The sequence below is a fragment of the Bos grunniens genome, chromosome 15 (assembly GCF_055505025.1).
Source record: "Bos grunniens cultivar Pamir isolate PY7600 chromosome 15, Bosgru_T2T1.0, whole genome shotgun sequence".
Taxonomy (NCBI): Eukaryota; Metazoa; Chordata; class Mammalia; order Artiodactyla; family Bovidae; genus Bos; species Bos grunniens.
The window spans coordinates 62758464-62781401 of record NC_141179.1 but is presented as its reverse complement, the minus strand read 5'-3'; the positions used below and the strand labels follow the sequence as shown (position 1 = coordinate 62781401).

The 22938-nt window shown below is 36.9% G+C and overlaps 2 protein-coding genes across 19 annotated transcripts in view; one reads left to right on the top strand and one right to left on the bottom strand.

The window, feature by feature from the left end:
• The window catches only part of DNAJC24 (DnaJ heat shock protein family (Hsp40) member C24), a 132688-nt gene that overhangs the window by 31742 nt on the left and 78008 nt on the right, over positions 1-22938 (bottom strand). For 2 of the 3 annotated variants that reach the window (XM_086340949.1, XM_086340954.1), the window contains exon 5: positions 22102-22436. The exons of the other annotated variant lie outside the window; for it this stretch is intronic. In XM_086340949.1, coding sequence (XP_086197075.1) covers positions 22390-22436 — 47 coding nt within the window. In that variant the 3' untranslated portion in view covers positions 22102-22389. Of the gene's footprint in view, positions 1-22101; positions 22437-22938 lie in introns of those variants that run through there. 3 annotated transcript variants of the gene reach the window in all.
• IMMP1L (inner mitochondrial membrane peptidase subunit 1) overlaps positions 1-22938 on the top strand; it is a 75762-nt gene that overhangs the window by 50067 nt on the left and 2757 nt on the right. For 11 of the 16 annotated variants that reach the window (XR_015142201.1, XM_086340960.1, XM_086340966.1 and 8 more), the window contains 2 exons: positions 1420-1546; positions 22284-22394. Coding sequence is in view for 13 of the 16 variants with exons in the window: in XM_086340960.1 (XP_086197086.1) it covers positions 1420-1546; positions 22284-22394 (238 nt within the window). In the remaining 3 variants the exon portion in view is untranslated. Of the gene's footprint in view, positions 1-1419; positions 1547-8664; positions 9163-22283; positions 22395-22938 lie in introns of those variants that run through there. The other 5 variants (XR_015142203.1, XM_086340968.1, XM_086340969.1 and 2 more) reach the window with 2 other exon arrangements.

The following is a 22938-nucleotide window of genomic DNA, read 5'->3' as shown; positions in this document are numbered from 1 at the left end:
TTTTTTGTTAACAAACTTAAGCTGAATAAGACTCCCATGGAGAACATTTCTTTCCCCAAAGCTAGCCATAATCAACTTTATAGTATGTTACATATGTTACAATGTTTGCAAATTTCTTCATCTGAACAGTTCTGCTGCCATAGTTCCAGTTGGTTGAAAAGAGATGCTTTATCCCATTTTCAAACAAGTGTAAGCCTTATATTGCACTCCAAATTATAGAGTTTAGTGTTTTAATAGCATTCAGCTCTTATTAAGAATAGCCTGAAGAAATGACTATTCTGAATACTGTTGTAATTTCTGTAAAATTTCTGATAAAGATGCTATGTTTACTTTCCTTACATACATATCTTTTCCTGTGATTAGTTGTTAAGAAAAATTTTGTCATATTTTTCAAACTAAACCTTATTTTATTAGTTAATGATTGGCAGATGATAAACATAATTTCTTTTTTAACTTGACTACCAAAAAGCTTCAGACTCAATATAATACTTACATATAGAAATAACTAGGTTTCTAATTTAACCATCATCATTTATTTTTATGACTTTTGATTTTGATATATGTATCTTTTATCATAAGCAGCATCAGATTATTTTAAGAACCTGGTAGAGACAATAAGTAAATATATTAAATCCTTTCAAGTGTGAGCAACAGAATTCATTTCATGCTCATTTCATGCAGAAATAGTGTTGTATTCTTTTTGGTTGGGACATTAGTCCTATATTTTTGTCTCCTTCCTTTCCAATTTTAAGTATCTTACTTAGTCTTCTAATACATGCAAATTGTTACTTATTCCACGAATCATCTCTTCCATATGTAACCCTGTCCATATTGGTTTTATATGTATGATATGCCAGTTTATTTTTTGTATCTTATGTTTAGACAGCTTTTAGTATTTTTTCTGGCTAAGTCTTCTGAAAATTTTTCTTCAAATATAAGTCCTTTTGACTGTACTGTGAACTGTCTAGGTTTATATAATTTACATGCTGCGATTTCTCAGTTCTTTAAGCTCTAGAGAAACATAGATGATGTCTCTACCTTTATATATGCTGTTACAGGCAGGGCAGTAAAATTTGCTTGGTTAGTCTGGTGATATTTACATGAATTGCTTTTTTATAGTTTTGGTTCTAAAAATTTAGACACAGAAGTAACAGACTAAGTACAGTGCGAGAAGGTAATTCTCGTGGAATTGTCAAAAATTTTAGAATCTTCTAATAGTTTTTCCATCACTCTCATTTTTGGATTCTGACCCATAAAGTTAGTCTCGAGGTTCTCAAAGCTGGTAAATGTATGGGAGGGTTAGTATGTGAGAGGATAAAGGGTGTGGCTTTAAGTTGCTTTATAAAAGTATTGTAGCAGTGTCATGCATGTGTTTATGTTTAATAATAACACTGACTTTCTTTGACTTTTTCCCCTCAGAGGTGACATTGTGGTTGCAAAAAGCCCGAGTGATCCAAAATCAAATATTTGTAAAAGAGTAATTGGTTTGGAAGGAGACAAAATTCTCACCAGTAGTCCAGCAGGTTTCTTTAAAAGCCATAGTTATGTAAGTAACATTTCAATTATGTTATTCATTGGTATCACAGTTGATTAACGTTAACTGAACACACTGACAAATGAAAATAACTTATTCATGTTTGAATATAAATTAAAATGATGTATTCAGTAGGATAAGAATATGTAAGTGTATGTATCACAAACAACATGACCGTTATAATTTATGTATTTTATTTCCTTTTAAAGCCCCATACAAACATCTCAGTATTAGTTGTTGAAGGCAGGATTCACCAGCGGTGTCAAAATATTGGGCAAAGGTTTGAGGGAAAATTGTAGATTTGCATAGTCTCAAAGTATCTCTCCCAAGGTATTTTTCCAAAGGGAGAAATAGTAACTTTGTGGAGGAGAAACCTGGCAGACACTACCTTAACTGAGTGCTCAAGGTTCGCTTCACCAGTGATAAGACATGCCAACATAATGTAGCCCCTGAATTGAAGCACTGAGAAGGGCACATCACTTTTGTGGTATTCGTGTAACAAGAAATTACAGCCCCAGTCTAATCATGAGAAAACAACAGACAAACCATAATTGAGGGTCATCCTGCAACATAACTGACCAATACTCTTCAAAAGTGTCAAAGTCTTTAAAAAAGGAAAGTCAGGGATTGTCGTAGATTGGAGGAGACGAAGGAGATGTGACAACTAAATGCAATCTGGAATTCTGGCTTAGTTTTTCCACTGGCTTGATAATGAAAAATTTGGTAAAATCAAATGTAGTCATGTAGTTTTTTTTTTTATCCTGTTTAAATGTTCAGAATAGATATTTTGTATACTTTTGGTGTAGTCAACTTACCAACCCAGTTAGGAAAAAAGAGCAGACGCAGTAGAGTGGAAGAGTGAAGAGCATGTGACGTGTCAGCCCCTCCACCAGTCACATGCCTGCTGAGACAGAACGTGTAGCTGTGGTGGGGCAGGGCAAGGAGGGCCTTCTGTTTACTCAGCATATGCTGTTCTTACTTTAACTATAAATTTATTTTCTACTTTTGTTTAAATGTTCTGTGTCACTATCAGTTTATTAATAGAACTGTTATATCTATTAAGTAACTTTATCTTCATCCCCAATGTAAACATATAATTAGGAGTTGAATTGTCTTCATCATTGTATATTTATTTTTACCTGTAATAGCCTCTGTTGCCCTATTAAGTAAGTTTGATCAATAGACTATTAAATAATCAACCTATTATTTATTTACTTTCCTTAATAGACTATGGTTCAGCTGTGCAAATGTTTATTACACTTTTGATGTTTATTACTACAGTGCTAAACATCCTAGGAATCAATAGCTGATGGTGATCCTAATGTTAAAGTTGAAAATGTAGTATCAGGTAACAAATCAGTATTTTTCTGTGGTCTTCATCATGGATACTTATCTTTTTGTTTTTCTAATATGTTAGTTATTTATATAATTATTTCACCATCACATGACTGTTATCATTTCATGAAGCAGTCTAGTCACCTCTAAGTTGCTTTAGCAACAAGCATATACTTGAGGCCAGAATTCAGTTCAGTTCAGTTGCTCAGTCCCGTCCAACTCTTTGCAACGCCATGGACTGCAGCATGCCAGGCTTCCTTGTCCATCACCAACTCCCGAAGCTTGCTCAAACTCGTGTCCATCGAGTCAGTGATGCCATCCAACCGTCTTATCCTCCGTCATCCCCTTCTCCTCCTGCCTTCAATCTTTCCCAGCATCTGAGGCCAGAATTATCAACAGACAAATGACAAAACATATAAAGGATAACAAAACATATAAATTTCTGGGTACTTGTGTGCAGTTGTACTTTATACAGTGTGCACACTGCTGTTGTTGTTTTCTTCTGAAATTATTAGAAGAGGAATGTTAGGATGAAAGGATTTGTATAAAATCTCTGCTTAGTAATCAGAAAAAATAACCAGGGGACTATAAGATGTATTTTTTTACATATGTATAAATATTCTTTCAAGGAAAACATCCTTTGGATTTTTATGTTGGATGAGAGGATAAGTTAGGGGCACTGCTGTTTTGTTCCAGATGTATTCCATTCACTTTGGTGTGCATGTTATAAACGTACAAACAACTGTGATAATTTTGGTCAACACTTAGCCTGTATTTACTTTGTACCAGAATAAGTACAGGGTAAGTGTTGAAACTCTTTCAAGGATTAGTTTATTTAATCATCACGACAGTAACCCAGTACAGGTAGTTAGTAGTGGCATTTAAGAGACAGGAAAACTGAACAACAGGGAGGTTAAATAAATTGCTCAATTTCAAACAGTTAATAAGAGAAACAGTTGGAATTCAAACACAGATAGCCTGGGTCTATTGAAAAATTTGTATTTTTTCACTATGCCAGTACTACTTCTCCCCAAGTATCCTCCACTTACTATTCTTACTTTTGCTCCCATCTCCTCAAATTGTACTTCGCTTACAATGTATTTGTCTTAAACATTTTTAAAAAGAAAGGCAGCTATTTCTGATCAGGGCTAGTATTAGTTCTAAAGACAAGCCAGTGATTTTTGAAGGCTTCCCACCTCTACCAGTTTTTCTAGGCTGAGTTTTTTAAACCATGAGAATTGTGTAGCTATTACTGAACTACTTTAGCAGATGTGTTCCATTAATCAAGGTGATTTATAACAAAAATTCATCCAAGTTTGGAGCACTCTGGAGCGATATCCAAACTGTTTGCAATCTGCCCTTCTAGAGTGTTCCCTTTTCCAGCTACCTCAGAAGCAGACTGGTGCTGTATTTTATGAAAGGGGTTTCTTTCCCATATCTGTGCACCCTTTCAGAAAAATATTTGTTGTTTATAAGTTATGAAGACAATGCTATTCAGATCTTGATTGAGCTGCATAATAAGGATGATGTATATTAAATATGTTTTGAATTTCAGGCCAAAAAAAAACCGACAACAACATTCTTTTAAGTAGGTGCTTCAGAAAGCAAAACACCAAAATTTTCATTTGGAACCTAGAATATAGAGTTTAGCGTATCAAAGAATTAGCATTGTTTTTAAGTTGGCGAAAAAGAACATAGATAGTTAAGTGATGTGAAGCTGTTTTATTCATTCCAGAGTTCCAAAAGTCCATATGGCAAGCAGTAAAGATGATTTATTTTTTACAGTAAGCATTTGGAAACTAAGCAGTCCTTATCAAGGTGTTACTGCAGTGGTTTTGCTTTTTTCCCTGATATTGAGGCTAGTAATTTTTTCCCTTGAGTTATGTGCTGAGCATTGGTACTAGGAAATGAACTTAATTTGTGGCTCTCAAAAGAAACAAATTTTACTCAGCTCAAACATCTTGAATAACTTGCCTTTCTATACTATAGGAATTCCTCAGTTAGCTGCTAGAAGCCACTAATTTGCCAAAAATAATTTAATTGGAAGAAGCATTTAGCAGGTAGGAAATGCATTAAATGAACTAGCATTCTTCTGTTGATCAGCGCAGCAGGTGATTTAACACAGACTCCACTCCCCTAAGGAATATAGGGCCAAGACTCAGGAAATATGGTAAAATTTTGTTATAAAGCTAATAAAGAAACACAGAAAAACACTTTATACTCTTTCTCAGGATAACATTGTGATAGTTCAAAGCTGTGATTTTAATTCATAGTGTAACTGTGTTACAGTTAGGCATTTTGAAATACAGTAAGTTTGTATCAGCAAACAATCCTGCTATAAAACCTCCCATCCAAACAAACAGACCTTTTGGGCACCATAACCTGCTTTAGGAAAGAGTTGTGCATACTTACTGACTCCCCTGTGAACTTTATATTCTCTTTTGAACTCATTCCACTTAGACTTTGATCCCTGGGAATTCACTGGAACAGTTCTCATGAATGATCTGTTGTTGATCTAGTGGTCAACTTTCAGTCCTCCTCCCCTTTGACCTACTGTTAGTATTTAAAGTAGTTGTTCTTCAGGCCTGGTTTCACTTAGTTTGAAGAATACCACTGTCTTCAGGTTTTCTCCTTTTTCTGCTTCTTCCGAGTGTCCTTTGTTGATTCCTCCAAATATTGGAGTAACTAAGGGTTTGTATTTTAAACTTATTTTGTTTATATATGCACACATAAGGTGACCTAATCCTGTCTTGAAGGTTTAAGTACTGTCTAATTTAAGTTCTAAATTTATATCAACCACAGATTCTTTCCTGAACTCCAGAATCATATATCTAATAGTCTGTCTAATATTTTCCTCTTGAACTTAGTATGTCGAAAACTAAACTCCTGATTTTCCTTCCACAACTGGATCCTCCCTCACATATTCCCAGTCACCGAAAGGCGACTCCATTCTTCTTCTCACTCAAGTCATGAACCTTGGAGTCATCCTTGCCTCTCTTCCTCTTTCATCCTCTCATCCAATCTATTAGCAAATCATGATGATTATATCTTGGTTTGAAATTAGGAAAGGAGTATGTCAAGACTGTATATTGTCAACCTGCTTACTTAACTTTTATGCAGAGTACCTCATGCAAAATGCCAGGCTGGACGAAGCATAAGCTGGAATCATGATTGCTGGGAAAAATATCAATAACCTCAGATATGCAGATGGCACCACCCTTATGGCAGAAAGCAGAGAAGAACTAAAGAGCCTCTTGATGAAAGTGAAAGAGGAGAGTGAAAAGCTGGCTTAAAACTCAACATTCAAAATGACATCTGGTCCCATCACTTCATGGCAAATAGATGGGGAAACAATGGAAACAGTGACAGACTTTATTTTCATGGGCTCCAAAATCACTGCAGATGGTGACTGCAGCCTTGAAATTAAAAGACACTCGCTCCTTGGAAGAAAAGCTATGACCAACCTGGACAGCATATTCAAAAGCAGAGCCATTATTTTGCCAACAAAGGTCCATCTAGTCAAGGCTGTGGTTTTTCCAGTAGTCATGTATGGATGTGAGAGTTGGACCGGCCATAAGGAAAGCTGAGGACCAAAGAATTGGTGCTTTTGAACTGTGGTGTTGGAAAAAACTCTTGAGAGTCCCTTGGTCTGCAGGGAGATCAAACCAGTCAATCCTAAAGGCAATCAGTCCTGAATATTCATGGGAAGGACTGATGCTGAAGATGAAACTCCAATACTTTGGCTACCTGATGGGAAGAACTGACTCACTGGAAAAGACCCTGATGCTGGGAAAGATTGAAGACAGGAGGAAAAGGGGATGACAGAGGATGAGATGGTTGGATGGCATCACCGAACTTGATGGACATGAGTTTGAGCAAGCTCCGGGAGTTGGTGATGGACAGGGAAGCCTGGCGTGCTTTAGTCCATGAGGTTGCAAAGAGTCAGACATGACTGAGCGTCTGAGCTGAACTGAACCAATATCTTGTAAAGTAGAATTCGACCACACATTGCCACCATCACCACTACATCCTGGTGCAAGACAAATTTATCTTACTCTGTTTTCTTGTAATAACTTCTGATCTTCTCTTTCTGTTTTTATCTTTCCCAACTTTTTGCGTCCCTACTATTCACATAGTAGCTGAAATCATCCTTTTTAATAATGATGCTTTTTAATAGAAATAATGTTACATTCTTCTGCCCAAAAAGCCCAGTAGCTCCCCATCGCATAATAAAAGCCATGGTCCTTTTGATAGCCTAGAAGACCCACACCCTTCATGCTCCTTGTTCTTGTAGTTAAGGTTTTATTGGAACGCAGGCACACTCATTCATTTCTGTATGGTCTGGGACTCTCACTAAAACAGCAGAATTGAGTTGTTGTAACAGAGACTCTATGGCCTGCAAAGCTTGGGCTCTTCACTGTCTGGTGTTTTACAGAAACATTTGCTGACCCTTGCTCTAGAATATAAGATTCTTAATGGCAGGGATTTGTTTTCATCTCAGTTAATTCCCCAACTCCTAATCTTCTATTTGGCATCTGGTAGATACTTTAAAAATACTTGAAGTTTAGACAAATGTCCATATAACTAGAGTCTGACGGCGTTTCTTTTAGTTTCTGTTCTACTCAGTTTCTTCTTCTGGTTTCTCCTGCAGACTTGCTCTGGAGTAAAGTGCATGATGTTCTCTTTTTCAGTGATATAGATGTTCCCGTACTTCAACACATTGTATGCTAATACTGAATTGGCCAATCTGGGTTCATCCTAGTCTTCATAGAATACTTGAAAACTGCACTTAACTTCCATGGTAGGGCTACTTGACCATCTTGCATAATTGCAGGTGAAAGTTGTAGAAAATACTGGAATGCCCCTGTTACTTTGTGCCAGGATAGCATTATGCTGATTAAATGTTTATTTCCCTAAGTGACTTCTGTTTGATAGATTTTAGTCCTTTTATTAGAGCAGACTAAAAATCTACCTGCCTCTGAACGACTTAGTTTGGAGTACTCTGAATTTGGTCTTGTCTAACTCTTCTAAAGGAATGGTGGAACCTGAGGTACCTTGGACTTGCTACCTTACTCTCATTTTGAGGGAAGATATAATTTCCCAGAAATGGTATGGCAGTTTTGTTACTATGAAGGCTAAAGTTGCCTTTGCAACATGTAGTACCCACTAATTAAGTGGTGTGGTAAAGAGAGTTTTCTACATTTCAGTAGAAATGATGTGCTTTTGGACATATTTAACTACTCTGCAGATATTTTGTCCTTTTGATCCTTATATTGGTTGGCAGCTTAAGGATGGATAAGTTATTACTGGAAGTTGGTAAACTTTCCTTTAAGTGTAAACTGCTTTCCAGTGGTTGGTTGTTATAAAATGAAGACTCTCTTTTTCTAAATGTTTCAAATAATTAAAACTCTATTTATTGAATTTCAGTTTTTCAGCCATAGCGGCCACTCTGTATTGGAAACGAGCATGGTAGTAGAAATATGATTATGGAGATTTCAGTATTTTCCTATAGTTAAAACATGGCAGTCTTCTGCTACTGTTAAAGAAAACATCTGTACTTATTAGAAAATTTTCTTTTATTTTTGACCTATCAAAGATCCAGTTATATAAAGCTTTTTGGTTCTCGATAACATGGATTCCAGTGTCATACACAAAAGGTGAAATGTTCATAAAATCCTGGTTTGTTACCACAGTAGAGTAGGTGGATGAGAAATGTAGTATTTTGTCTCCTGATCCTGCCAACTACGCCACTTGTCTCACTCTGTATCACTGTGCGCACTGTTCTTTAAACCCAGGGTAGGCGAGGAGGGAGCTAAGAGCCTGGAAGAAGACTGGAGAAGCCACAGGAACTGCAGACACGTTTATTCTCTCCTGGCTGACAGAGCAGCCATAGCACCAGCCAAAACATAACCATAACGCAGTCCACCAGGGCGTTCCAGGTGAAGCTTGTACGTGCTTACACACCAACAGTAGCCTGTGGACTACCGAGTACCTCCTGATGAGCATGCACAAAGCTATCAGTGATCTCAGCTGTTACAAAATCTTTATTTACAAAACTTGGGGCAAGAGCGCCTGACCATGCCATCTTGGCTACTTTGCTTTTGCCCTACATATTTCTTACATTTTTCTTTTGTATTATAGAGTATCTTAGTAACAGTATACTTTATTGTAACTTATTTATAACATTTTATAACAATTTGTAACATTTTATACCTTTATAACCTTGTTATTGGCAGAAATGTAAGAAATAGTTTTACATTTCAAAAAGAACTGATTAAATATTCTAAGCATGCTGTGGTCTATAGTGTTCTTAAAAAGAAAACTTTGAAATGGGATAAGATGCTGGTAAAAAGCTTTTTTACTGTATACTGAGAAGTATTTATATAAAATTGCAAGCTGAAAAATAATTGGACAACATTAGAAAATGGGCACTTTATAAACACTGATAACTCCCAATGTGCCCTGTGTATTTAGGTTATAGTCCACATCTTTGAATATCCTAATGCTGTTTTTCTGTTTGTTTAAATGTCATTTACTTTAGCTAAAAGTCACGACCATATGGTCTTCTATTGCCACTTGTATTATAAACAGCAAAAGTACTTCTTTGTAGGGAGAGGACTCCTCAGATTGAAAGGGCTTATTTATTATAAGCTGCTGATACACTGAATCCTTATGTCATTTAAATAGAAGAACTACCTAATAATGTCACTTATTACAACTAGGATATCTAAACAAGGGACTTGCTTTTTGCAGACTATAGTGATAAAAACCTGTGCTTCACATCCATTTCTCAGCAACGGCTCCCAGGGTAATCAATCATGGCATACTGCTAATGCCTTGATTGCAGCTGATGCAGAGGAAATTTGTTTACTTTTTTGCTAAGTGAAGTTCACTGCGGAGATGACGTGACTTTTTCATCCTATAGCTAACACAACTGTGAAGATAAATTTGACTTAGTGTTTACAATTCTGAGGTGTTTTTCTTCTGATGTTAACACTAAAGAATCATCTTTGAGGCCCTCAGTACTTAAGCATTTTCTGATGTGTTCCCTGAACATTTTCAGAATATTTTGATCTTAGCTCAACGATAATATGTAGTTTATAAAATATTATTTTACAGAACTGTATTTGTATGTATATGTATTTGTGAAAATCGACATTTCTGTTGAAACAGTAGCAACTCTTCCTGAAACTAGCATGTTTTGCTCACCTGAAAATATTTTAACCACTCAGAACTGGAAAGTCAGTGCCATTGGTGGGATTCTGGAGAGGCATTTATGCAATTCAGTAAAATGCCGTATTACGTGTAGTTTTATCTACATGTTATATGAGACCTGTATATACTTAGGCTGCTTAAAAGTAATTGGGAAAAATTACTGAGCATGAAATTGTAACGCTACTGTTCAACGTCAGCATCTAGACAGACTCGCACTCTGATAGTAGTAAAGAGAATGTGTTCTGAGTGGCTTCTGGAAAGCTGCCGTTGACCAGGTGGAACATAGTCAGATGTCTTCTGAAATAAACAACTGAATGAAATTCTTCTCTTAGCACTTTGGGTAATTAAAATCCTACAGGTTTCTGTGACCCACTTAATCTATAAAAACATTCTCCATCTACCAGTCTTTACCTAAAATAAGAATGGAAAAGAGGAATTACGGATTTAAAAGCAAGTATGCATGTTATAAAACAGTTGAAGATAGTAGATTAGCTGGAAAATACTGACATTACAAGCCATGATACTGCTCACCTAGATATCTGAACGTACTTTCCTCCTGGATTGGAATTTTCGTAACTATTTTAAGCAAATGTCAAAATTGTTTAGTTTGGCATAGCTGGTTTACATCCCTACTGTTAATACACATACAGAGCCAACAGGGAAGGGAAACAAAGTACTTAAGACCGTAGGGTGAGTAACTTAAAATTCTAAGATTGTAACTCAAGATTCTGATCTACTTCCTGTACATTGTGTGTTTAAATCTCTAAATCAGAAAGGATTAGAGAAACCTTTTGTCATCAGAAGAGACTTGAAATTTGATTTCCCTTATGTCAAGAAAGTCAGGGTAGGTCTGGGCACATAGACTGATATGGACTTCTGACCCTAACTGCAAATACACCTAACCCCAAACAAATCCCAGCACCAGGCGGTGTCTTTAATGAGACTGTGCCTCAGGAGCAGGGGAAACCACTGGACTTAGGAGGACGGAGAGAAGACTTCAGCAAAAGGCCTTTAGGAGGCTACCAGGGCGGGCACATTTGCCAGACAATAACTTCACAATTTTCCTATTATTTATTCATGAATTCACTAATTCCATTAATTCCAAACATTACCGAACATTTACTTGAGGGTCTCCACCATGTTAGAGTAGGTAAGTCCCTGCCTGCTGGCTGTCCAATAGAACTTCCTGCAAAAATGGAGTAGTCTGTATCTGCACTGTCCAGTGTGGTAGCCTCTAGGTTCATGTGGCTGTTGAGTACAGGAAACATGGTTAGTGTGTCTGAGGAAATGAATTTTTAGTTTTATATAATCTGTAAGATTAAATGGTGACATATGTTACTAGTGGCTACCATGTTGAACAATACAGCTTTAAGAATTTGTAGTCAAGTTGGAGGAGCAGACAAGGAATTACAAAATGGTGTAACATGATATTCATCTACACTGGGGTGGATAGGATTACTCCAGACTTGGGAGGTCAAAGTTGAACTTCTAAAGGATAAGTGGGAGCTTGGATAAGATCCTTATCCAAGCAAGCAGCATATTTAGGTTCTAGAAGGGAGTGCAGCCCTGTGCTTTGGGCAGCTGTGAAAAATAAGTTCCTACATCTGGGACATACAGTGGCGAGGGATGACTAGCAAAAAGAGATAAAAGTGAAAAGATAATCAGGGTTGAATTCCTTGCATGTCTCAAGCAGGGGAGTTACTTTATTTTGGCCACACCGCATGGCTTGCAGAATCTTAATTCCCAGACCAGCGATTGAACCCATGCCCCTGCAGTGGAAGCACAGATTCTAACCACTGGACCACCAGGGAAGTCCTGGGAGTAACATAATCAGACTTAGTTTTTAAGAGATCACCCTGATACTAATACAGACTAATCAAGGATAGTTTAATAAAGGATGATCGGAATAGGAGAGGCCAGAGGCAGGAAGCCCAGTTAATAAATAGGCTGTAAGACATAATTGAGACAATAACATTAAGAATGGAAACCAGTAAATGTTCGGAGAAGGATTAGGAGAATGTCTAAACAGGATTGGGTGTTGGAAGAAATGCATCATTTATCTCTGTTGTTAGAGCCAAAAACTTGGGTCAGTTTTGGAGTACTCTGGAAGCCTGTGTAATAGGCTTATGGTTGAGTGTACTTAAAATGAGTACAGTGGCAATGGAATTGAAGTGAGAAGAAAACAAGTGCTTTCCCAGAATGATGTCTGGGTGTTACACGATTCCCTCCTTGATGTCCACAGTATATTTTCATGATGTCTTGTTAGTCAAACAATGTTTTGATGCTTCTAGCCCCCAGAGATCAACCTTTTTAAAGATCTTTAGCTGTTCTCTTCATATCTTAACACTAACGCAGAAAAAAAAAAATCATGTGTTGTCCATCTGCCTATTTTGCAATTTTGTATTCGCAAAGCTACATGTTATTCTAAATAACTTCCAGGGTATGGGACATTAGAATTCTGTTTTTAATAAAACATAAAAAGGAGAAGAATCAAAGGAAATCATGCAGCACAACACTTTTTTAAGGCGTTAGTAATGCCAAGTTCAAGAATACTTTGAATCTTTTATTTATAGTTCCATTTCAGGTGAAAATCAGTTTTCTAGCCAATCTCTGTATGAAGCAGTTATACATTGGGGCCATAAGAAATTGAAAAGAGATATGGAGATTCATCTACAGGAATAAATCCATATAGGGATGAATTTTGACTGGGAAGAATTATTTGAAGTCCCAGGAATAATTCAGTGGGAATATTTGGTGGAAATCTATTAGCACATATTCTTTATAGTAAGCATCTGATTTACTAATTACTTAGACTTTTTCTGTGAACATAGAAAACTCACTATTTACATATTTACCACTATGTTCTACTACTCTTTCAAATATCCTGTTTCATTAAATTAGGCTCATCTTTTGGACTATGAGAACCAGAGTGGACATCAGGCTATATTAAAATGAGAGTACTGACATAGTTTTGAAATGAGAATGTAAGGTACTTCTTTTAAATACTAATCCAAATACACAACAGGTAACCTTGTTACATATAGAACAAAAAAGAAGTCAGAGAGTGAGATAATCCATTGTCCTAAGGGGAAAAAAAAATCTACATTCCCCATTCCTCTGCCTTCTGACAAGTTGGTAGATGGTTCTTAAGAAGTAAGTGCCTCATAAGGAAGAGCTTAGGTATTTGATAGTCAATAAACATTGCTTGGAAAAGATCCCTATTAAAATATTAAAATGTTGTTCTTTGCTACATTTGGATGATTTGGTCTTAAAAACTGAATTTCATTAAATTCCATTAAATCTGTTGGCATAATTAATATGGCATCTATTCAAAATTAATGTACATTTTTAATTATAATGGATTCAATTCAAAGTCTTGGCTAGTACCAGAACTATATAATTGAATACAGTGTAAAAGAAAAAGGCCAAAAGCATAACGAAAGTGAAATTGCAAAGCACAGTTCACTTTGCAGAGAACTGGATAGACTGCATAAAAAATCAGGAATAAAGAAAGCCCGGCAGGCATCATTCATCCAGCAGCTGGAGCAAATGTTAATAACAATAGCTAATATTTAGTGAGTGCTTACTGGGTGCCAGGAACCTTATGTGTTATTTGTTTTTTAGAATATTTCTGTAAGGCATTTAACTAGTCCCAGTTTTATAGATGAGGTTTAAATAACCTGTCCAAGGTGTTTAACTAGTAAGTGGCAGACCTACAGTTTGAACTCAGCCCCAGAGATTCCTATTTAGGCTGGATGGAAGTATTGAATACTGAAGGAGATGATGAAGGAGCTTAGCTTGCAATAGCTATGAGAATGAGCAAGTCAAGTCTTAGACTAAGCTCTAAACCTGCTCAGCAGGGAGATGCTCAGTAATGAAAGAGAACCTGTTGGTTGAAAGCATCCCTCATCATTACCCTCACCCCAGTGCTGTAGGTGTAGTCTACTAGAACTTTTGTGTAAATTCCTCTTTAGTGATAATTGGCTATGAACCTAAAGTGGCACCATTTTTAAGTAGGGAAAGACAATAACAGCTCCTGGGAATGATGTGGGATAGGATAGTAATAAGTCAGAATTTAAATGGGGAGAAAAAGAAGCAAGACTGCATAGAAATAGTATCCATTGAAATAATCAGTGTGTTAACGTGTCACGCCTGGGCATTATACATGTTAATCCCTTAGTCATGCATTTGGGAGCACTTCCCTCCCCAGATAGTCTACTCAGGGAGACAAGTATGGGCAAAAAGTTGTGGCAAGGAGAATGTCATTAAAAATAGAATCTGAGTGAAACTGTTTCTTGAGTTTTGCTTTCAAAGATACCCATCCATAACTGACACTTGGGACAGCACCATTTTACAAAATTAACGATTAATAATGTTTTCTCAGTTTTGTGTTCTTAAAAACTTCTACGTGATTGCCTCTCAGGGGATTTAATGTTTTTCTTTTTGACATGCATGTCTTTATCGTTTTGGTGGCTTATATAGGAAGGTAAACTCCAACAATAATTTACTGATGGTGTTCCCAGTTTTGCCCTTGCATGAGTCATACAAATACTGGGCTGTGTGTGAAGTTCTTTAAAACTATATAATTAATAAATTATCTCATTTCACAAGCGTTCTCTCCACTAGTTTGTGTGCATAGCATCTTACTATGACTACAGTTTATATGCCTCTCCTTTTCCTTTTTCCAGGAAAAAAAGTCATGTAAAAAAAGGATTTCAGAAGCTTTACCCCCCCCCGCCCTTATTACCTTTATGATTTTTGTTTCTTCAGTAATTATTGTTTTCTTTACATTCACAGTCATTTTAGAAGAACCATTAAAGAGTCATGAACAATAATAAGGCCAGTGCATATCCTGCCTTTGCTGATTATAAATTTTTAAATATCTGGCAAACAGAGTTAATTAAAAATCAGTCTGTTACTAGGATTTCCTGTTTTTTGAAACTTTTGAAAGGTTGAGCATACAAATATCTTACTCTTTAGTCAGAACTTTTTCTTAATCAGTCTTTCCTTAATCAAATAATAAGTTTGATTACATTTTAGTAAATGTGTTATTTGATATTGTGGACTCTTTCATCAGATTTCACTTGAATCAAGAAAGGTAACACCTGTGGGTTGGTTCACAAAAGCTGCTTTTGTTCAATGGACACCCGCAGGCCATGAGGCAATTACATTTGTTGCTTGTACTATAAAGGAGGCACTTAACTAGACCTCAGTAAGTATAGCTGAGAACCAGAGGCTTGATTCTTTTGTCCTGCCCTGAGATTAGGTTTTATCATAGCTCAGGAGGTAAACCTCTGACGTAGAAAGGAAAAACCAAGAATGATTTAAGGGTTCTTTTAATGCTTTAAAAGTTAGCCCTAAAGCTAGCTTTATCTGAGACACTGGGAAAATTCAAAGTTGAGCAAAAATTTCTAAGTGGCATTGTAGACATATATTCCATATATTCTTACTCAGTCTTGTGCATTCATTCAAGTTGTCATGGCATATTTCCAGAAGTACAAACAGAAAAAGTAATTAGCTATTTTTAAAAGTTTTGGTTATGAGAAATGATGAACAAAGACATGGAATTAGGATTTCCACTTTTGGCCATTTGTAAAACATTTATTATAAATATGAGTTCTACTTTAATTGGGAAGTTATAATGGCTTTTTATAAATAATTTAAAATACCCGTGGAGGATTCATGTTGATGTATGGCAAAACCAGTACAATATTGTAAAGTAATTAGCCTCCAATTAAAATAAATAAATTTATAATAAAAAAATAAAATATATTTTAATATATTTTATCTGTTAATATTTTATTATAATAATATTGCTATAGAACTTTTTTCTTACCTGGTTTGAATTTTGAACTTAGTGATAACCAATAGATTAATCCAACAGACAATAACTGTGTTTTGAGTTAGGAAATTTTTGTTCTGTTTGTTGCTTCATTCCACTCCACTCACCTGAGCAGAAAGGTCAGGTTTTAAGTTTTGGACCCACACCAAAAATGTGTTGTACTTTATATTTATTTAAATAAATAAGTTCATAGCTAGACTAATATTTCAGTTACCCAGAGGTCTAGTGACAATACTATAATTGCAGTCATTTACTTGTACTGTGCAAAGAAGCAGCGCCTGCTGTATGGATTGGGAGTTGGGTCTAATTCCACACAAGCAAAGAAAAAAAAATTGTTTTTACTTCAGTAAAGCTCTTCCTGACCCGCATTGTGATGGACAGTGTTCCCTTTTTAAAAAAGTACAAGTATTACTAAAATAACTAGGCATATTAAGACACATATATGTGTGTGTACATATATATGTAATTGAATTATCTAAGTAATACATGGGAGAAGGCAATGGCACCCCACTCCAGTACTCTTGCCTGGAAAATAGGACGCAGGAGCCTGGTGGGCTGCAGTCCATGGGATCGCTAAGAGTTGGACACGACTGAGCGACTTCACTTTCACTTTTCACTTTCATGCATTGGAGAAGGAAATGGCAACCCACTCCAGTGTTCCTGCCTGGAGAATCGCAGGGACGGCAGAGCCTGGTGGGCTGCCGTCCATTGGGTCGCAGAGTCGGACACGACTGAAGCGACTTAGCAGCAGCAGCAGCAAGTAATACATACTGGTCCCAAAAATGTAAATTTTGAAATACATAAAATTTTGTGGGTTTTTTTTAAAAAAGTAATTATACCTAAGCATAGCCTGTAATTTTTTTTCACTGACTGTATCCATGTTTTAAGTCCTATTGTTATTGTGTAGTAGTGTAACTCTCTTGTGACCACATGGACTGTAGTCTGCCAGGCTCCTCTGTCTAAGGGATTTTCCAGGCAAGAAATACTGGAGTGGGAGAGACCCAATTTCCTTCTTAAGGGAATCTTCCCAACCCAGGGATCAAATCCACATCTCTTGCATTGGCAGGCAGATTCTTTACCACTGAGCCTCCAGGGAAGCCCCAAGTCCTTCTATTAGCTGTCTGCTGGGTGTGACTATTCTATAAATAAACTCTATTTAACTTCTGCCTACTGAGGAATATTTATTCTATTGTCAACTTTGAGATGCAAGAAATACCATATTCAGCTTCCTTGCTTATACATATGGCATGCTGAGTTTGGCAAATCTTTTTGAGGTTTGGATAGGCAAAGGATAGAATGAAAACATACAGGGGATGCCACTGAAGGGGAATCAAGGTAGAGATACCAAATCACACCTTACTTAAAAATTTTTAGTTCTCAACCAGAAGGATTCTCTTCATATTGTTATGAGGTATGCTAAAAAAAAATAATAAGACTGTAAAAATTAGATAATTTGAACATGTAGCAATTATGGAGTAACTGGTGCTGAACTTGCTCTCCTTCCATAAAGAACTGGAAAACTGGACAAACTATGTAAAATAAGTGTTTTCAGACAGTGTTCAGCAGGCAGTACACGCCAGATTCCTGGAGAAGGGAAACGAACGAACCTTATATTTTCCCCTACTTCTGCCTTTAAGGCAGTTTGCAGAGGTTCCGAGGAAGGAAAATTCAATCAAAGGACAGTGGTGTTGCTGAGTTGAGGAAACAGAGATTAGGGTAGAGGGACATTTAAGTGGTTGGAATTTATGCATCAAACCACTAGGGAGAAAAGAGCCACAGAATGATCTTGAGAAATATGCACAAGTGTTCTCTTGGATTTGGGGCTGAACACTGAATTGTGCCCGCATATGGTGAAATTTGGGCTTCCCTGGTGGCTCAGACAGTAAAGAATCCACTTGCAATGTAGAAGACCCGGGTTCGATCCCTGGGTCGGCAAGATCTCCTGGAGGAGGAAATGGCAACCCACTCCAGTATTCTTGCCTGGAGAATCCCATGGACAGAGGAGCCTGGCAGGCTACAGTCCATGGGGTCGCAGAGTCAGATACAACTGAAGCAACTTAGCAGGCATGGTGAAACTTAAAGACTGAGCAAAGAACAACTAGTGGGGATCAGCCTAGCAATTTCCAGAGGTCACACAGGGCTGAGAGCCATTGGAGTTTTTACCAGCCACAGGGGAAGGATCTCACTGAATATCCAGAGTATGCAGAAGAGACCGTGGAATATCATGCCTTAGGAGTGGGCTAGACTAGCCCTTGGAATAGTCAGTATGAGACCGAACTTAAAAACAAGGCTTGAAAGGAATAAGCTGATTCACAAACTTAACTGCCTTCTAAAAACCAAACAGACCTCCTCAACATTCAACGCTGTCTTAAAACAAAATCCGCTCAACAAATGAGTGTTCAGCTCAGTCACAGATATGTAAAGAAGTGGGAAAATGAAACCCATGACAGAAGAAAAATAGATCCAGAAATGACAGAGATAAATGACAGAAGTAATAGTCATGTGCTATTAAACAGTGGTCCCCAGTTTCTTTAGCACCAGGGATCAGTTTCCTGGAAGACAATTTTTCCACTGATCGCAGGGGATGGTTTCAGGATGATTCAAACACATTTATTGTGCCCTTTATTTCTATTATTATTATTATTATATCAGCTCCACCTCAGATCCTTAGGCATTAGATCCTAGAAACTTCGGGACACCTGCTCTAAAACATTAATTATAAATACTTTCAAGGATCTAGAGGGTAAATATAAGAAGGGAAGAAGTGCTAAATAGAAGAAAGAACCAAGTGAAATTTTAAGAGTGTAATTTATATGGTCTTTACAGCAGGTTGAAAAATGCAAAAGAAAAGATAAAGATCCTAGACTGTGAAGAAATATTTGCAATACCTGTCAAAAGACTTGTACTCGAGGTATATAAAAAAGACCTCTTAAATGAAGAACAAGAATTCATTTTTAAAATGAGCAAAATATTTTTCAGTAGACATTTCACAAAAGATATACTAATAGGTACTAGGAAACATACTTAAGAGAAATGCAAGTGAAAACCACAGTGTGATAACAAAATAGCCTACTAGACAGGCAAAACTTTTAAAAACTGAAAATACCAAGGTTATAAAGCAACAGAAACACACATACACTGGTGCTGGGAATGTGAAATGGTATTATTTTAGAAAAGTTTAAGGTTAAACATACACTTACGACCCAGAAATTCCACCCTTACGTATTTACTGGAAAAAAATAGATGTGTATACATCAGTGTTCACAGCGCTTTATTTGTAATAGCCAAAAATTGCAGGTTACTCAAATATCCATCAACAGGTTCATGGGAAAAAATACTGTGATTTACAATGGGATATTCTCAGAAGGGCTTCACGGGTGGCTCAGTGGTTAAGAATTCACCTGCTTGGGCAGGAGACACGGGTTTGACCCCCCAGATCCCTGGAGAAGGAAATGGCAACCCACTCCAGTATTCTTGCCTGGACAGAGGAGCCTCACAAGCTACAGTACATCGGGTCACAGAGTCGGACACAACTTAGCGACTAAACAACAATACTCAGCAGTAAAAAGAAATGCAAGACTGATACATGTAACAGGTATTAATCATTTAAAAACTGCTCAGCAAAAGCCAGACACAAAATAGTATGTACCATGCAGTCTCCTTTATATGAGATTTAGGAACAAGTTAAACTAGGCTCTAGTAACAGGAGACAGATCACTGGTTGCCTAGTACCAAGTATAGGGGTGGGAGGTTGACTGGAAAGGAGGGAACTTGGCATGATAGTAATGTTCTACATCTTGATTGTGGTAAGTAATTACACAGGAGTGCACATTTGTCAAAACTTAAAATGAGTCCATTTTACTGTAAAGTATATGTCTATAAAATTGATTTTAAAGTGTACACCCTTACCCCATATCAAAAATCAGTATGTGTTCCAAAAGTAATTTCAAACATAATGAATTGATAGTGAGTGAGTAATTGATAGAGGGGTAGGTCAGCAAAGGTGACTGATTTTAAGACTCAAACTTGAAGGTTTTCCTGTTTATAGAGAGTGAGTGAGTGAGTGAGTGAGTGAAGTCGCTCAGTCATGTCCGACTCTTTGCAACCCTGTGGACTGTAGCTCACCAGGCTCCTGCGTCCATGGGATTCTCCAGGCAGGAATACTGGAGTGGGTTGCCATTTCCTTCTCCAGGGGATCTTCCCGACCCAGGGATCGAACCCAGGTCTCCCGCATTGCAGGCAGATGCTTTAACCTTTGAGCCACCAGGGAGTTTATAGAGAAGCTCTTATTAAAGGTACCATCAGTGATGAGGCTGCTCCCTTGATTTGTGTACTTTATGCTGCTGCTGCTTAGTCACTTCAGTCATGTCTGACCCTGTGAGACCCCATGGACTATACAGCCCGCCAGGCCCTCTGTCCGTGGAATTCTCCAGGCAAGAGTACTGGAATGGGTTGCCATGCCCTTCTCCAGGGGATCTTCCCTGGCTATCCCAGGGATCGAACTCTGGTCTCCCGCATTGCAGGCAGACTCTTTACCATTTGAGCTACCAGGGAAGCCCACATATACTATTTCCAGATATACTATTTTGTTGTTTTCATCTGTGACCTGAGATGTACTCATTTTTCTATTTGAGCAGCCTTATGCTTCACAGCATATAAATCAACTTATTATATAGGTATGAACTAACTATGCTATTGTCCCTAGAACCTATAGTAGTTCTACCAGTAGGAGTTAATGATCTTACCATATCTGATATTCTTTCAAAATACTTTTATTCTTTCTCTTCAAATAGATTTGACACTTAAGTGTATCTAAATGAAAATATTTAGCTTGATTCATTTTGGGCTAATATTTCTACATAAAGACATTCCAAAATTATATCTGATGTAAAGTGTACTTCATATTTTACATGCTTGTACAAATTAATTTTTCCAAAAGTTAAAATTCAGAGGTGATGGCAGTGGAGGTGAGGGGAGAAATGAAATAGGCAGATCACAAAGGATTTGGGGGACAGTGAAAATATCCTGTATAATACTGTGGTAGAGGATCCATGTTGTACACTCATCCAAATTCACAGAATGTACACCACGAAGAGTGAACCCTAAGTAAACTGTGGGACTTTGGGTGATTATGATGGTAGTGTGAGTTCACCAGGTGTAACAAACATGCCACTCTAGTGGGGGATGGCAGTAATAGGGAGGCCACGCATGTGGGGGGTGGGAGGCATACGGGAAATCTCCGTACCTTTCTCTCATGCTGTGAACCTAAAACTGCTCTAAAAGATGGTCTTTAAAAAAACAAATTGTGACATTTAAAAAATCGGTCATTTCTTACTAAACCTAATAGGACTATTTTTCTTCACATAAGGTTCCCAGGTAATAACCAGTCAAAAGAATAGTGAAAATTAATTCCTTCCCAATAGATCGTTTTGGCTAGTCAGTAATTCAGCTTTCTTGGGTAACAAAAACTGTAAAAAAAAGAAACTTTAAAATACAATTTTAAAAACAATTGGTGGAGAGTAATTTTTAAAGTTTATATTGAACAGACATTAATAGACAAATGTCTCATATCACAGAGCACTTTTTACAGTAACATGTTCTAAATATGCTTATGATTGTCATTGAGTAAAAATTTAAATTTATGTTATTTACCAGTTAATACACAGGACATATATAAGATCTTTTCATTTAGTAGAGGGTCACCATCATTAATTTCACAACTGATGATTTTATAATAGGTCCTTCTAGTTCTTGATGGTCATTATTGAAGTATATAATACATTGAAGATATGGCCTGTACAAAGGCAGAACAAGGATCTTAATTAGAATTCTGACAAGCCCACTCCAATAAAATGATGAGATTATTTGTAATTGATGTCACAATCAATTACCACTTACTTCATCATGAACATTCTAATAGGTCTGGCCTTGGTATTGGCCCCAGGATGTTGCTAAGTGAGTGGCTGCCCTGCTTATGCTGTTATTGAGACAGGGGGGCACATTTTCAGTCAGCATCCTAATGACCTCTTTTGAAGTCTATTAAATTAATGACCCTGTCACACTGTTTTGATCTCTCATAACCTCAGTTTGGGGTTTGTATAACAAATTAATGTTTGGGAACCATGTGGCAAAAGAGATAGGTCTTTTTAAAAGTTGAAATATTAATACTCCTTACTAATATTTAGTAAAATTTATTTTATTTTGACAGAGATAATAGCAAAAATGCAAACCATAGGGTCTGACTGTATTTTACAAAAGAACTTTAGGACATTCCTTGCTACCTCCAAAAGACATAATTTTTTTATTCATAGTATCCATATTTGTTTTGAAAGGGGGTGCTTTCTTCTCTAATTCTAGGTGCCAAAGGGTCATGTCTGGTTAGAAGGTGATAATCTACAGAATTCTACAGATTCCAGGTACTATGGACCTGTTCCATATGGACTAATACGAGGACGAATCTTCCTTAAGGTACTACTGTTTTCTGCTTAAGATGCAGGCTTCTTTTCTGAGCTGGGGAAAAAAAAAAACAAGAAAAGAAAACCAGTTTCTTTCAAATGATCTTTGAAATCTTTAGGCTGTTACAATGGCTACACCTTAGGAACATGTTAACCATAATAGCTATAATAAACATTACCACTCCCCCATTAGCACAAAAAATTGAGAATATTTTTGTTTGAATAACAAAGTTCAAATTACTTTAGTGGTAGCATAAGAAGCTTTTAACTTTCCAAATTTTAATTTTCTCTCATACAACTTTTCTAATCATATTCATACCCAGGGCACATATTAATATGCATTTGCAGAAGAGCAGTCTAGAGTCCAGCTAGCTGGAATGCAGGGATGTTCCAGTTGTTAGTAAGTTGTTAGTAAGTTACTAAGAGTCATGTGCATCACTGTAGTAAATCACTGAGTCAGAGTAAAGATTGTTGTTGTTGGCCTTTCCATTTTGTCACAGGCAGTAAGGAGAAAAACAGACATGAGTACTTGGTGCTGTTGGATAATTACAGGATTT